Source organism: Lithobates pipiens, unplaced genomic scaffold, assembly GCF_037356315.1.
Source record: "Lithobates pipiens isolate NorthernLeopardFrog02 unplaced genomic scaffold, aLitPip1_a1.2 Scaffold_18, whole genome shotgun sequence".
NCBI classification, from domain to species: domain Eukaryota; kingdom Metazoa; phylum Chordata; class Amphibia; order Anura; family Ranidae; genus Lithobates; species Lithobates pipiens.
Window position 1 is genome coordinate 532218817 of NW_027507758.1, and position 13287 is coordinate 532232103.

The 13287-nt window shown below is 40.9% G+C and overlaps 1 protein-coding gene across 2 annotated transcripts in view; it reads right to left on the bottom strand.

Moving 5' to 3' along the window:
• Positions 1–13287, bottom strand: part of NBAS (NBAS subunit of NRZ tethering complex) — a 1050553-nt gene that overhangs the window by 459415 nt on the left and 577851 nt on the right. For both annotated transcript variants that reach the window (XM_077488811.1, XM_077488809.1), the window contains one exon: positions 10438–10575. In XM_077488811.1, coding sequence (XP_077344937.1) covers positions 10438–10575 — 138 coding nt within the window. The remainder of the gene's footprint in view (positions 1–10437; positions 10576–13287) is intronic.

Consider the following 13287-nt stretch of genomic DNA (forward strand, 5'->3'; position numbering starts at 1 on the left):
ATATTTCCCCGGTACTACTTTGGGAAGCCCATAAACCGGTAATTCGAGGCAGCTGCATATCCCTAGCCACACAAATTAAGAAAGACCGACAGATCAGACAGCAAAAATTAGAAGAAGAGTATCACTCACATTTCCTCCAGTTCCAAAGTTCACCGACAGAGTCCCATAAGCTTATCCTTGAAAAAACTAAATTGGAACTGGATCTTTTGTTAGCTGAATCAGCGGACAAGGTTCTTCGTAAGTCTAGTCACACGATATACACCAAAGCTAATAAACCAGATACCTTTATGGCCCTACGCCTCAGACAACCAGATAAAATCCGTAAGCCGATTAGACTTAAAACTACTAAGAACTCCCACACAAGCAACCCCATCAAAGTTCTAGCCGAATTCCGTGAGAAGTTGGCTGACCTTTACTCAGATAAAACTCAGTTCTCTCCTCAGCATGCCGAATCCCTACTTCAGAACCTGTCTTTACCTGAACTATCCCACACAGCCAGAAACTCTATTGATGCTTTAATCACTACAGATGAAGTACTGGAAGCTATAAAATTGCTCAAGCCACACAAACGTCCAGGCCCGGACGGTTTACCTGGCAGTTATTATAAGAAATTCTCAGATATCCTGGCACCCTTATTGGCAAATTCGTTTAATGCCCTGTTGAAACAACAACCCCTTGGTAGAGACTCTCTATTGGCCAAGATAGTTATGATCCCTAAACCCAACTCAGATGACACCCAATGGTCCAATTATCGACCAATTTCCCTGCTAAATGTAGACATAAAAATTCTATCTAAAATCTTAGCATTGCGTCTCAATCTGATCATAGGAAATCTGATCCACAAAGACCAAGTAGGTTTTATCCCCCGTAGGCAAGCTAGTGATAACATTCGCCGAGTAGTCCTGTTACAACACCTAGCGAGAACGCGCTCCATCCCCATGCACCTCCTATCCTTAGACATCAGAAAAGCGTTTGATACAGTCTCGTGGTCCTATCTCCACTTCATTCTGAAACGTTGGGGTTTTGGCCCCCACTTCCTACAGTGGATCACGTCATTGTATGCTGACCCGCAAGCTTTGGTGACATACGCTGGGTTTAACTCCCAAAGTTTTCCTATACGAAGAGGGACTCGGCAGGGATGCCCCCTGTCGCCACAACTCTTTGCTTTAGCAATAGAACCCCTGGCTGCTTTGATTAGAGCGCACCCAGATATTAAGGGACTGGAGGTTGCTTCTGTCACTCATAAACTATGCTTATTCGCTGATGATGCACTGTTTGTCACCTCTCCACACACATCCATCCCTAATTTAATAAATCTCCTTGATAAATTCTCTAAAATCTCTGGCTTAGAAGTCAATCAGAAAAAATCCAAAGCCCTTAATGTATCACTGTCAGATGACACCTTGGCGCTTCTTAAGACTAATTTCCCATTTCAATGGTCTGATTCGGCTATCCCATACCTGGGTATTAAACTAACCGAAGATCCTGCGGACCTCTTCCGAGCAAACTACCTCCCAATGTTGAGGCATCTCTCCTCCTTACTCCAGGAGTGGCGGCCCCTCTCCATATCCTGGATGGGACGTATTGCCGCGGTCAAGATGTCCCTACTCCCTAAACTTCTTTATTTATACAGAGTCCTTCCCATCTCGGTTCCCCCTTATTTTCACCGCATAATTCAAGGCCGGGTATTTAATTACATATGGGGCCCTGTGAAACCACGAATATCTAGACCCACTTTGCTTCGCCATCATAGGGCCGGTGGGCTGGGTATACCCAATTTCCAACATTATTACCACGCGGCCCAACTTGCTCAAGCCACGCTTTATCATGCTAAAGTGGAAATCCCCATCTGGGTGAGCCTGGAGGCAGTAGATCTTCACCCGATATCCCTAACTAATCTTCTCTGGCTCCCCCCCGCTTCCCGAGGCCCAATATCCAACCCCATAACCTCTACCTTTGTCAAACTCTGGGATAAACTTCGTAAACCGTTTCATTTGATCTCCCCGCACTCCCCTTTGTTGTCCTATATCGGTCACCCTAAGTTCTATCCAGCCTACACCTCCCCCTCCTCATTCCAAGCATGGGAACGTGCAAACCTAACGCGTATATGTGACCTAGTGGCCAGGGATACGGTCAAATCGTTCCCTTCCCTGCAAGTTCAATCACAATTGCCAAATAATGAATGTTTTCGTTATCTCCAAATATCGCACTTTGTACAACAGACTATTGGCTTGAATAGGGATACGAACACATATACATTATTTGAAAAATTATGCAATACGGACCCACATGCCCCGGGACAAATATCACAGTTATACTCACACCTTACCTCCCAGCCGTCAACACTCCCGACATATGCGCAGTCTTGGTCCAGGGATCTGAACTTAAATCTGGAAGAAAACGACTGGTCTGATGTATGGCTACACACTAAACTATCGTCATCGAACATTGTGGCTCTAGAGGCGAGTTACAAGGTTCTCATGCGTTGGTACCTAGTACCAGATAGAATTGCAAAGTTTTTACCTTCATACTCTCCAAACTGTTTCCGTGGCTGTAGCGAGAGAGGCACGCACTTGCATATTTGGTGGACTTGCCCAGTGGCACAGTGCTTCTGGACTGAAATATTTTTGGTTTTATCCACTCTGTTCACCAGTTCATTAGATCCTGACCCAGCACTAGCCCTTCTCAATTTTTACCCAGATTCTTTCACTAGGGCCCAGATACGCCTTGCTCTGCAGGTCACCACCGCGGCTAAACAAACAATAGCTAAAGCATGGAAGACATCTACTCTTCGCTCGGCTGAAGTTAAGAATAGAGTTACACAAGCAATGATACACAGTAAAATTGAAGCTACTGTTAAAGATACTGTCCCCAGACATACCAAGATATGGCAACCGTGGGTCGATCACTACTTACCCCCACATTTTGATCATCGGTTATTAGCACCTTAAATCCCAACCCCCCCCTGAATGACAACCTTTTCCTGGTCCTTGGTAGCTGATTGGGAACCGGCCGGCCACCTTACTTACCCACCTTACCCACTCTTCTGATCCCTCTTTTTTCATTTCCTCTATGGTCCCACTCTGCCATCTCTCTCCCCCTCTTCTACTTTTCTTCTCTCACTTCTTCCCTTCTATTTTCCTTCTTTCTCTCATTTCCCCCTTTCTCCATCTACTCTTTTCGCCTTGCACTTTAATTTCTGTCTTAAGGAAGTACCCAACTGTGATAAAGGTTCACCCTAGTGGTGTTCCTGGGCATAAACAGTTATGTTTTCTATGTGTTGTATTTGTTTGTAAACACGAAACTAGATATTCTGCTTTCCTTTTGATTCTTAGCATCCTGGCCTTTGTTTGAGATGTTCACGTTTATTACACATTATAAAGGTCGGACCATGAGAATACTTGTTCTCATGAAGCTATACTTTATTTTACATGACTTTTATGTCACCACTGTTACAATTTGATGCAAACCTTGGTACTATCTGTTATTATTTTTTCTTAATGTTGTGCAGGACGAACTGTAAACTTCTCTGAGCTGTATGTACCTTGCATTAATAAAAAATTTTGAAAGTAAAATAATCACTGTGAACACTTTAATTTAATAGGCAGGAGTGCCTGGAAGGAGACCATTGCTCTTTAAAGGAGCAGGCAACACTAGAAGTTTAGCACAGCACAACAGTAGTTGAAGACCTCCAGTGTATTCTCTTGTAAAACCCAGCAAGCTAGACAAACATAACAGCCGCCCCAATTTACAAGTACATTGTAGCTTTTGAAAGTTCAACATCTAACTGTTCCCTATTTTATACAATGCTAGAAAAATAAAAATAAAGTAAACAAAGAACAATTGAATTGTCTTAGCCCTTGATGTCTGCTCAAAGGAAAGGAAAACAAAGGGAAAGTAAAAAGTTAAAACACAGTTGAAGTATGTCAGTGTGAAGTGACTTCTTTGCCAAATAATTTGCATTCTTGTTCAGGCAGTTTTCTAAACCAAAGCCACCCGACAAACAGCCAAGTAAGATTTTGACATTTTTTTTCTCTACTGCAGTTAAATAACAGCTTGGTCAATGACTGCCCACGCCTGTGATTGGACATTGAAGGAGAAATAATGCACCAACCATCTTTCTACTCACCCTTCTGGTTTACTGCCATAATCTTTCATTGTGGCAGGGGTTAATACAACTAAGGGGTGGTCAAAGGCTCTCATCAAGACAGCCCAACTATGCCCCCCTTTTCCTCCCAGCTGCTCCATTTATAGAAGCCATACTACCGATTCAGGTTAGCATTACTATCTAGCCCTCAACTCACTCCTTCAGTCTCCTCATGTATCACTATTTTACTATCAGATATATCAGTCTGGATGTCACACCACTTCCTCAAACTTAATCTATCCAAAAGCAAACTTATAATTTTTCCTCCCCCATGTGCCACTTCCCCCGATTTTTCTGTCAAAATTGATGGCACCACTATCAGTTCATCTCCACGTGCCAAGTTCCTAGGAGTAGTCCTGGACTTTGAACTCTCCTTTAAGCCACACATCCAATCACTGTCCAAATATTGCCCCCTCAACCTCCGGAACATCTCCAAAATATCACTGTCCCTTTCTAACCAATGACAAAACAAAGCTCTTAATTCACCCCCTTGGTTATCTCTCGCCTTGAATACTGCAACTCCCTCCTCATTGGCCTACCTCTGCATACTCTACCCCCCCTTCAGTCTATCATGAATGCTGCTGCCAGACTCATCCACCTTACCAACCACTCTGTCTCTGCTACTCCTCTCTGTCAATCTCTCCACTGGCTTCCGCTCACCCAACAAATCAAATTCAAAATACTAACTACCTACAAAGCAATTCTCTTACCCCAGCTACATCATTGACCTAGTCTTAAAATACCAACCTAATCATTCTCTTCATTCTTCTCAAGGCCTCCTGCTCTCTAGCTCACTTATAACCTCCTCCCCATGCTCATCTCCAGGACTTTTCCAGAGCCTCTCCAAGCCTATGGAACGCCTTATCCCAATCAGTCCATCTATCGCCTACTCTTAGCTTTTAGACAATCCCTGAAAACCCTCCTATCCAGAGAAGCCTATCTTACCCACACCTAAAATGTAAAGTATTTTCATTTTGTCCATCTGGCATCCCCCACAGCTATTACCTTTTGTTCCACTTGACCCTCCCTTCTAGATTGTAAGCGCTAACGAGCAGGGCCCTCTGATCCTTCCTGTATTGAATCATATTGTAATTGTACTGTCTCTAGCCCAATGTTGAAAAGTGGTGCGCAAACTGTTGCCGTTATTTAAATCCTGTATGATAATAATAACAGTAAGTCTAAAACAATTGACGATTGTATCAATTCTACAACTTTTTTCTAGGTCACGATTCACAATGTAGAAATGCAAGCAACAGGAAGACAGCACTGGAATCTGCCCCTTTAAAAACAAGCGAACAATGGCAGTTTACAAATGATATTCATATACATTCAATTTAACAACTAACCTGTGTAAAACATTAACATCATATATCTTAGCAGTGTGAGGAGAACTGAAAAATATGCACTGTTGTTGGCCCTTGAAGAGGGCAGAGGACAACCACAGAGCTAGAGGGCCAGCTTACTTTGGCCTACTACCTGCTATTGACCTGTTATGATAGAACTGCAAAGCATGCTGGGGCAGCTGGAGGGCACAGCTAACTTCAGCCTGCTCTCTCTAGACAGTTCTTGATGAAGACAAGCGCCTCACTACAATTTGTATTTAAAGTTCTCCTGCCACAGGTCAGCTAATAGAGTTTTGCTGGCAGGATTTATGGTCATTGCAGCACGGGAAAAAAAAGAACCCTGCTAAGAAAATAGCTTTGTGATATATTTCCCTATATAATTTATTCTTGCTATAAATTACCTTGTGAGTTTCCTGAACCGAGCTGTTCATTATAGAAAAAAAAGAGAGGTAAGACAATTATGTACAAATACAGCTGTCAAGGGATAAAAGATTAGCCAAAGAATTGATATAGTTATGTGAACACATTTTCTTTGCGCCTCGGACCCATTATTTATTTTTAATCAATTAAGGTCAGTCCAGAAAAGTAGCATAGCCATGGGCAAGAGGTACATTTACTCCCAAGGAATCATTTACAGAATAGGGAGGCCCCATTTATAAAGATTGGCAAAAAGCCTGTTCATTTCACCCTAATATCACACAGGAAAATGATTCTCTAATGTATAAAGGTTCCAAATGAAGAGCCTTCATTATCCAAAGAATAAACTGGGGTTGATCCTTGTTCAAGTTCCATTGCTTAAAGCAGTCCAGGTATGGGTATTTTGTACATTGTTCCAGCTTGGACCAATGTACATACCATGCAAGCTGCAAATCACTTAAGTAGACACTACTACTCCAGTGATATCCTCTGGCTTCCGGGCGTTGTGTCGAGCAGTTGCCCTGCTCATTTAGGACACAGGAGTTTGGCTGCTCAACATGAATATAATTATATTATATATATATATATAGTTTTGCCTATGCGTAAAGAGGAATCGCTGCAAAAATGTGGGACTGCATATTTCATAAACAATGCTTGGATAAGCAGGGTGCACAGACAAGTTTATGATTTCTTTTTTGCTTTCGGTGTAGGCATTAGGTACATTATTAATTTGTATTATATGGATCTGATTTTATAGGGATTGGAGCACTGCATGCAAGGTTATGACACAATTTGGAATATCATATTTTTTATTTTTTTATGCAACAGTTTTAAGTATCAGGGAATATTACATTAAAGGGGTTGTAAAGGTTCATATTTTTTCACCTTAATGAATCCTATGCCCTCTCAGACAATGAACCAAGATGTGTCCAGTACTGGTAGCTTCTGATTCCTGATACTGTACATACAATTGTGCTCACAAGTGCAACTGTGAGTTTAAATTCGAGGTTAGGTTCATACTACTGTGATCTGATTTTGGATCTGATTTTCTGTGCGATTATGTAGTGCAACTTTGATGTGGTTTGCATATTCTATGGGATCAAACTTGCACTGGTAGTACCAAAGTAGTACAGGAACCTTTTCCAAAATTGAGTTGTGCTGACTTGCATTAAAGTGAATGGACACCATTGAAAACAATGTTATTTATACAATCACTGTCCAAATCCTGCAGACTCTAATATCTCCAAAATACGCTAGTTTTTAACGGTTGAAACCACTAAGCAGCTTATTCACTGCCTTGTTATCTCTTGTATTGTAACTCGATCCTCATTGACCTACCTGTCTGCAAGCTATCCCCTCTTAAGTCTATCATGAATGCTGCTGCCAGACTCATCCACCTTACCAACCGTTCAGTATCTGCCACCCCTCTCTACCAATCCCTACACTGGCTTCCAATTGCCCAATGTATAAAATTCAAAACACTAATAACATACAAAGCCATTTACAACTCTGCCCTGAGCTACATCACCAATCTTGTCTCCAAATATCATCCAAACTGTCCTCTCCGCTTCTCTCAAGACCTCCTACTCTCTCCATTGACTCCTCCTCCCATGCTCGTCTCCAGGACTTTTCCCATCCTCTGAAACTCACTACCCCGGCTATCTACCACTCTGCCCACTTTTAGGCGATCCCTGAAGACTCATATCTACAGGGAAGCCTATCCTGCCTTGAGCTAATAACCAAATATTCTATTTTACCCATTAGTTCAACCCTTACAATTATTACCAGTTATTACCTTTTCATCTGCCTGCTCATTCTTATTAGATTGTAAGTTCACAGGAGCAGGGCCCTCCTAACCATCTTGCATTGAATTGTATTGTATCCCTTTATATTGCAAAGTGCTGTGCAAGCTGTGGGCACTATATAAATCCTGTATTATAATAATAAATATAATAATAATATTTTTTTCTTGTCATGTGATTCTGTATGACTCAATTTGCATCTGAAATCACACTAGTGTGAACAGAGCCTCAAAGTCACAGGCTACTGGACTGGCCACTCTATATGCACTAATGCAGTCGCCTGGGCCAGGAATACCACAAAACCACATGGGTAAGCAGGAAGACACATTTTTACCAAGGTATAAGTGAGCTTGTTAAACTTTTTGATCACATGGTATATCTCAAATACTACCTCAAAGTGAGATAATCATGTTATATAAAATACATAAAGGGGTTAAAGACTTATCACTGGGGGTTGGGTACTACTAAGCCGGCATCTGCTGAGATAGGAAACTGCAGAGTGGGTGATCTACTAAGCCTGGGACACGCTGAGAGGGAGATCTACTGAGCCAAGAATCTGCTGAGCTGAAGATCTGCTAAGCGGGGGTACAGATAAGCCAAAAAAACACCTACTGAGCTACCAAAAACACTACAATAAAAAAAAAAAAAACACCCCAGGTACCACACGTCAAATCTGGCGACATAACTTCCCTGCTTCATCACTTCCCACTTGACATTGCTCCCCCTTTTGTACAAATAGAAAACCAACACACACAGCGTAGTTGCCAAGTTTCATTGAAGCATCAAAAATGCAGCACAAATCCTCGATAAAGCAGTAGGTGCTTTAATGTGTGTTACTAATCAACACAAGTGTAAAGAAGGCCTTACTGTTCACACTTTGCAGTTACTGTAGCTAAGCATGTAGGGATTAGTGCAAATCCGTGATCACAGAAAACATGAGAAAACACAGTAGTACAAAAACTTCAATAATGGACAGGACTTTTAAGGCACCGCAAAAAAAAATGATTTACAAGGTAAGATGTGTCAATATATTGTACAAAAATGAAAGAGACCCAGAAGGTTTCATTACATAAGGCACAAAATATAAAATCAAGCATCACATGATTATTACAGAACAACCCATCTATCCACTAAAGGGGACCCGCAGAATCCCAAACTCATGCATGCTGCACCAACACATTTCAACTTCACCTTTTGATCACTATATTGCTTTCTGGTAAAAAATCACCCATTTTATTAACCCCCTGAAAAAAAGATGATTGAAGTGATGGTGAATTTCCTAAACAGGGACCTACACTGCAATAAAAACCTGGAAAGGGTTCTAATCTCCTACCACTCTATACAAAAAAGTTTAACTGCAATACACTTTAATGTGGAGCTTTCCTTTAAAAGTGACCTGTGGCTACAGTAGGTGATTGATATTTAAGGCTTATTCACACCTATGCAATGTTCTTCTCTAATGCATTCTCTATTAAAATTAATGCAAGTAAATCTGAGACCAAACAGTAAATGAGCTTTTAATTCAAACCGTCTTTGACCTCTATTGCTACAAACACTGTTGAGCAATTCATCCTTAAAGTGATTGTAAAGTCTATTCTTTTTTTTTTTTTAAATAACAAACATGTCATACTTACCTCCTCTGTGCAGTGGATTTGCAGAGAGCAGCCCAGATCCTCCTCTTCTCCGGTCCCTCTTCACTGCTCCTGGCCCCTCCGTCCTGTCGAGTGCCCCCACCGCAAGCAGCTTTCAGACACGAGCCACTGTTCGGCCCTGCTCCCTCTCTCTTCTGATTGACTAACTGACTTTGATTGACAGCAGTGGAAGCCAATGGTGCCACTGCTGTGCCAATCAGCAGGGAGAGCCCCAGGTGGCTAAGGGACTCGTGGACATCGCTGGATAGAGAGGGGGTTCAGGTAAGTGTTAGGGGGTTACCACACGCAGAGGTTTTTTTTTAATGCATAGAATACATTACGATAAACAACCTTCTGCCTTTACAATCCCTTTAAAGCTCATAGGAGACACAAAAAGATAACTCTCGTCAGTTTCTAAATAGTTTTAGCCCCCGGTCATACCAGTGCGACTTGGCATGCGATTGGACAGTTCAAAATTGCATGACAAGTCACACCATATTTTTGCTTATGGAACCGTTCAAATCAGTGTGACTCCAATTTGCATCGCTTTGAAAAAGGTTCCTGCGATATTCTTGGCAATTTCATATGCAGCTTGCATTCACATCTGTGCATGAAATCACTTTAATTAATATTAGTAATGGAGTCATTTGGAATCTGCACAGACCTGGAGTTCTACTTTAAATATGACAGACAGATACCAACTGACTTGAAATTGAATGTGAATAATGATATATATTGCACTACCAGCATTTAAGCATATACAGTCAGGAATATAAGTAAAAAAAAATGTTAAATATAGATCATTATCCTTCACATCAACCTTATCATAATATTTTATACATTATTCAAGAACTACTGTAAAATGAATACATAAAACCAAAATAAATAACGTGAAAAGAAAAGCCTGTAACACAAACCTTGCATTTTTTTTGCTGCCAGGCCTAGATCTGAAGAATTATGACACAGTATTCAGCGATGCAATACAATAAAAAAAAAAAAAAAAGCTCTTTAATTAGATATAACTTATGCCGCAAGCCTTTTTATCAGATCACCTGCATTGTGGAGTGGAGGGGAAACAGACAGCTCAGTGAACTTACCCTGTAGAGAGGATGGCACTTGTCCTTGAAGCATGGTGCCAAATGGGCATAGATCTGCAGGCTGTAGTAATAAGCTGCCAGCTGGAGAGACAGAGCTGAATGTGATTGCTTTTCAAAGCACTTGTTGGCATCTAGAACCTAGAGGAAAAAAAATGACAGGCACAGAATTGACTTGGCTGAAGACAACATGAAAGACTTTGATTTAAACCCTCCGCTACTGAAGTAGCCTTAGTGCCATGTGTAATGCTTTACAAGAGACTAGAGCTTGGCTAATTATTGTCTTCATAACATAATCTTTAAATAATTATGTTGCTTTCAAACTTCAGTTAGAGATATGATTTAATATCAATAAATGGACAATACTCCACACATTGCAGCACATGATATCCATGTGGACCTATACCCCAGTATTAACATAAAGCTGCAATAAAAAAAAAAAAAAGTTAAGCACAGAGCAAAGGACTAGTCACCAGTATTGTCTGTGCGCTCTCTCCAGCTGATCTTTTTTCCCTTAACTCACTTAGGCCCCTTTCACATGGATGTTCCGATCCGGTCCGCCTGTGAGTTTTCAGGCGGACCTGATCGGAAACATTGCATTATTTTCTATGGAGCGGTGGGTGTAAACAGACACGTGTCAGTTTACACCCGCCTACATCCAATCTACCAAAAAGAGATCCATTCCCTTTCTCTGTCAAGCAGATCAGATTTGCTGGTAGCGGGGTGTAAACACACAGGTGGATCATTTATATCCAACCACCCATAAGAGGAGAGTGGGCTGTGTCCATGTCCGCTCTGGTTAAGTGATGTGGACACAGACCTGTCATCCACCTACTAAGAAGATCAGAGGACAGATCCCCTGCTGAGCAATTGCAGCCACAGAGCTCCCCATGTAAAAGGGGCCTTATTTTGCCACCCCAACACTGTGTCCTTGTGTGAAGTTATAGAAGGAAAACAATGGCTGCACACCAAAATGCCTCAACTCCTTTTAATGTATCTTCCCATAAAGTGCAAAACATGTTTCACACAGTGACAGTGCACTTACTCATTTGGTAATGAGTAAGCACAACGTAACCATATGAAACGTGTCTACCTATTCACTTGCTACAATTCTGTGGTGTCTGTCTTTTTCACTTTATGGGAAGATACATTCAGTATTCCAGTGTCCAGCCATTCTTTCTCTTATATATGTTTACAAGGCAGGCGAGCCGAGGCTTGTAGGAAGAGTCCTCACTACTTCCATTTACCTCACCTGGATCCACTCACCTGGAGCGGTGTCATTCCCTGTGTTGAGTTGACCATATTGGTAGAGAAGCGGGACTTTATCTATAACACGTAAAAGTTTGGAAGCAGCAGAGAGGTGGAGGAAGCATCGTTTTACAGAGAGAATGAAGGAGAAGCAGAGAGATCCTTGCACTGCAGGCCCTTAGGTACGACTGCCCCATTCAGCAAGGAGAACAGTGAGCAGCACAGTAGTAACAAAAACAAATCTCATAGAACAGTCATAGGGAACACAGCCTTTTACATTGAAGATATAAAGTTATAGGGCTGTTAGGCACACTCAGATGCAAGAAAGAGCAAAACTATCTTTCTGAAGCAATTGAAAAGAATGTCGATAAGACACTTTTTCATTTGGACAATATAAGAAAAATATTTTTACCAGCATAATTGGGATGCATAATTATAGTAACCTAAGCTTAAAATACCTACCTTTCCTGGTGTGGCTCTAGTTCTGGTCACAGAACCAAAAACCTAATTACTTTGGTCTTGGCAGCTCTGATAGAGGGAAGTATATATATATATATATATATATATATATATATATATATTGTATGTATATATTTTTTGTTCATTTATTATTTAGTGATTCCACAACTGACATGATGTAACTATCAGCCAAAGGTTGTTGTACAGAACAGGTACAAAGAAAAACATTCAAACAGCATACATCATTAAGATGTATCATAGATGTACTAAGAATTGTGGAACACACTGGATAATAAGCTTCTCCACTTAAGAAAAAAAAAAATCCTGCACTGGAATTAGCAAACAGGTTGAGAGCAATATAAAAATACATTTTTCTTATAGTACTCCATTAAAGCATAGAAGGATGGGAAGTCGTGGGATGGGAGAGGGGAATGTAGGAACTAAAATAATTGTAAGGAAGAGGTTATGAAGAAGAAAGGAAGACAATAGAAAAAAAAAAAAAAAAAAAGAAAAAAAAAAATAGAAAAAGTAGATAAAACAAATAAAATAGAGGATAGTAGTTTTCTCCCTGTCCTCTATCTTGGTGTCAAAGAGCACCAACCATCAGCTGTAGATTAGGTTTGTTTGAGTCAGGAAGAGATGAAAGTGCAATATTCGTGCATAACCTGGATGTCATTCCAGTAAAATCATATGGTACAAAACTTCACTTCCCTACATTTTAATGAGGTGGTGTGATCCTCCATAAGTCAATCTCAATAACCACAGAGATCTAATGACAAATAGAGGGAGGGTCAATGCACCAACATTTTAGTGGGATGCAGGCTCTTGCTGTATTAAAAGATTAAGAAGTAGTAAATGTTCATATCATTTTCCAGGTAGTTAATTGAGATAAAGGAGAAAGGTATCAAGATTGCCCTCGAGAAGGACTCCTGTCAGCTTAATGGTTCATATTTTGATCTGTTTCAAATAGGGCCATATCAGTGGATATTCCTAAAAACGTATGAAGTAGGGTATCTGTTTCCCTGGTTACACCTCAAGCACCTAGTAGAGGTGGATGGGGAAATGGTTATAATTATATACCCGATTATGCATACAATGGTAACCAGAGAAACCTTTAGAACCTGTTTATACCAGAACATGGTGCAG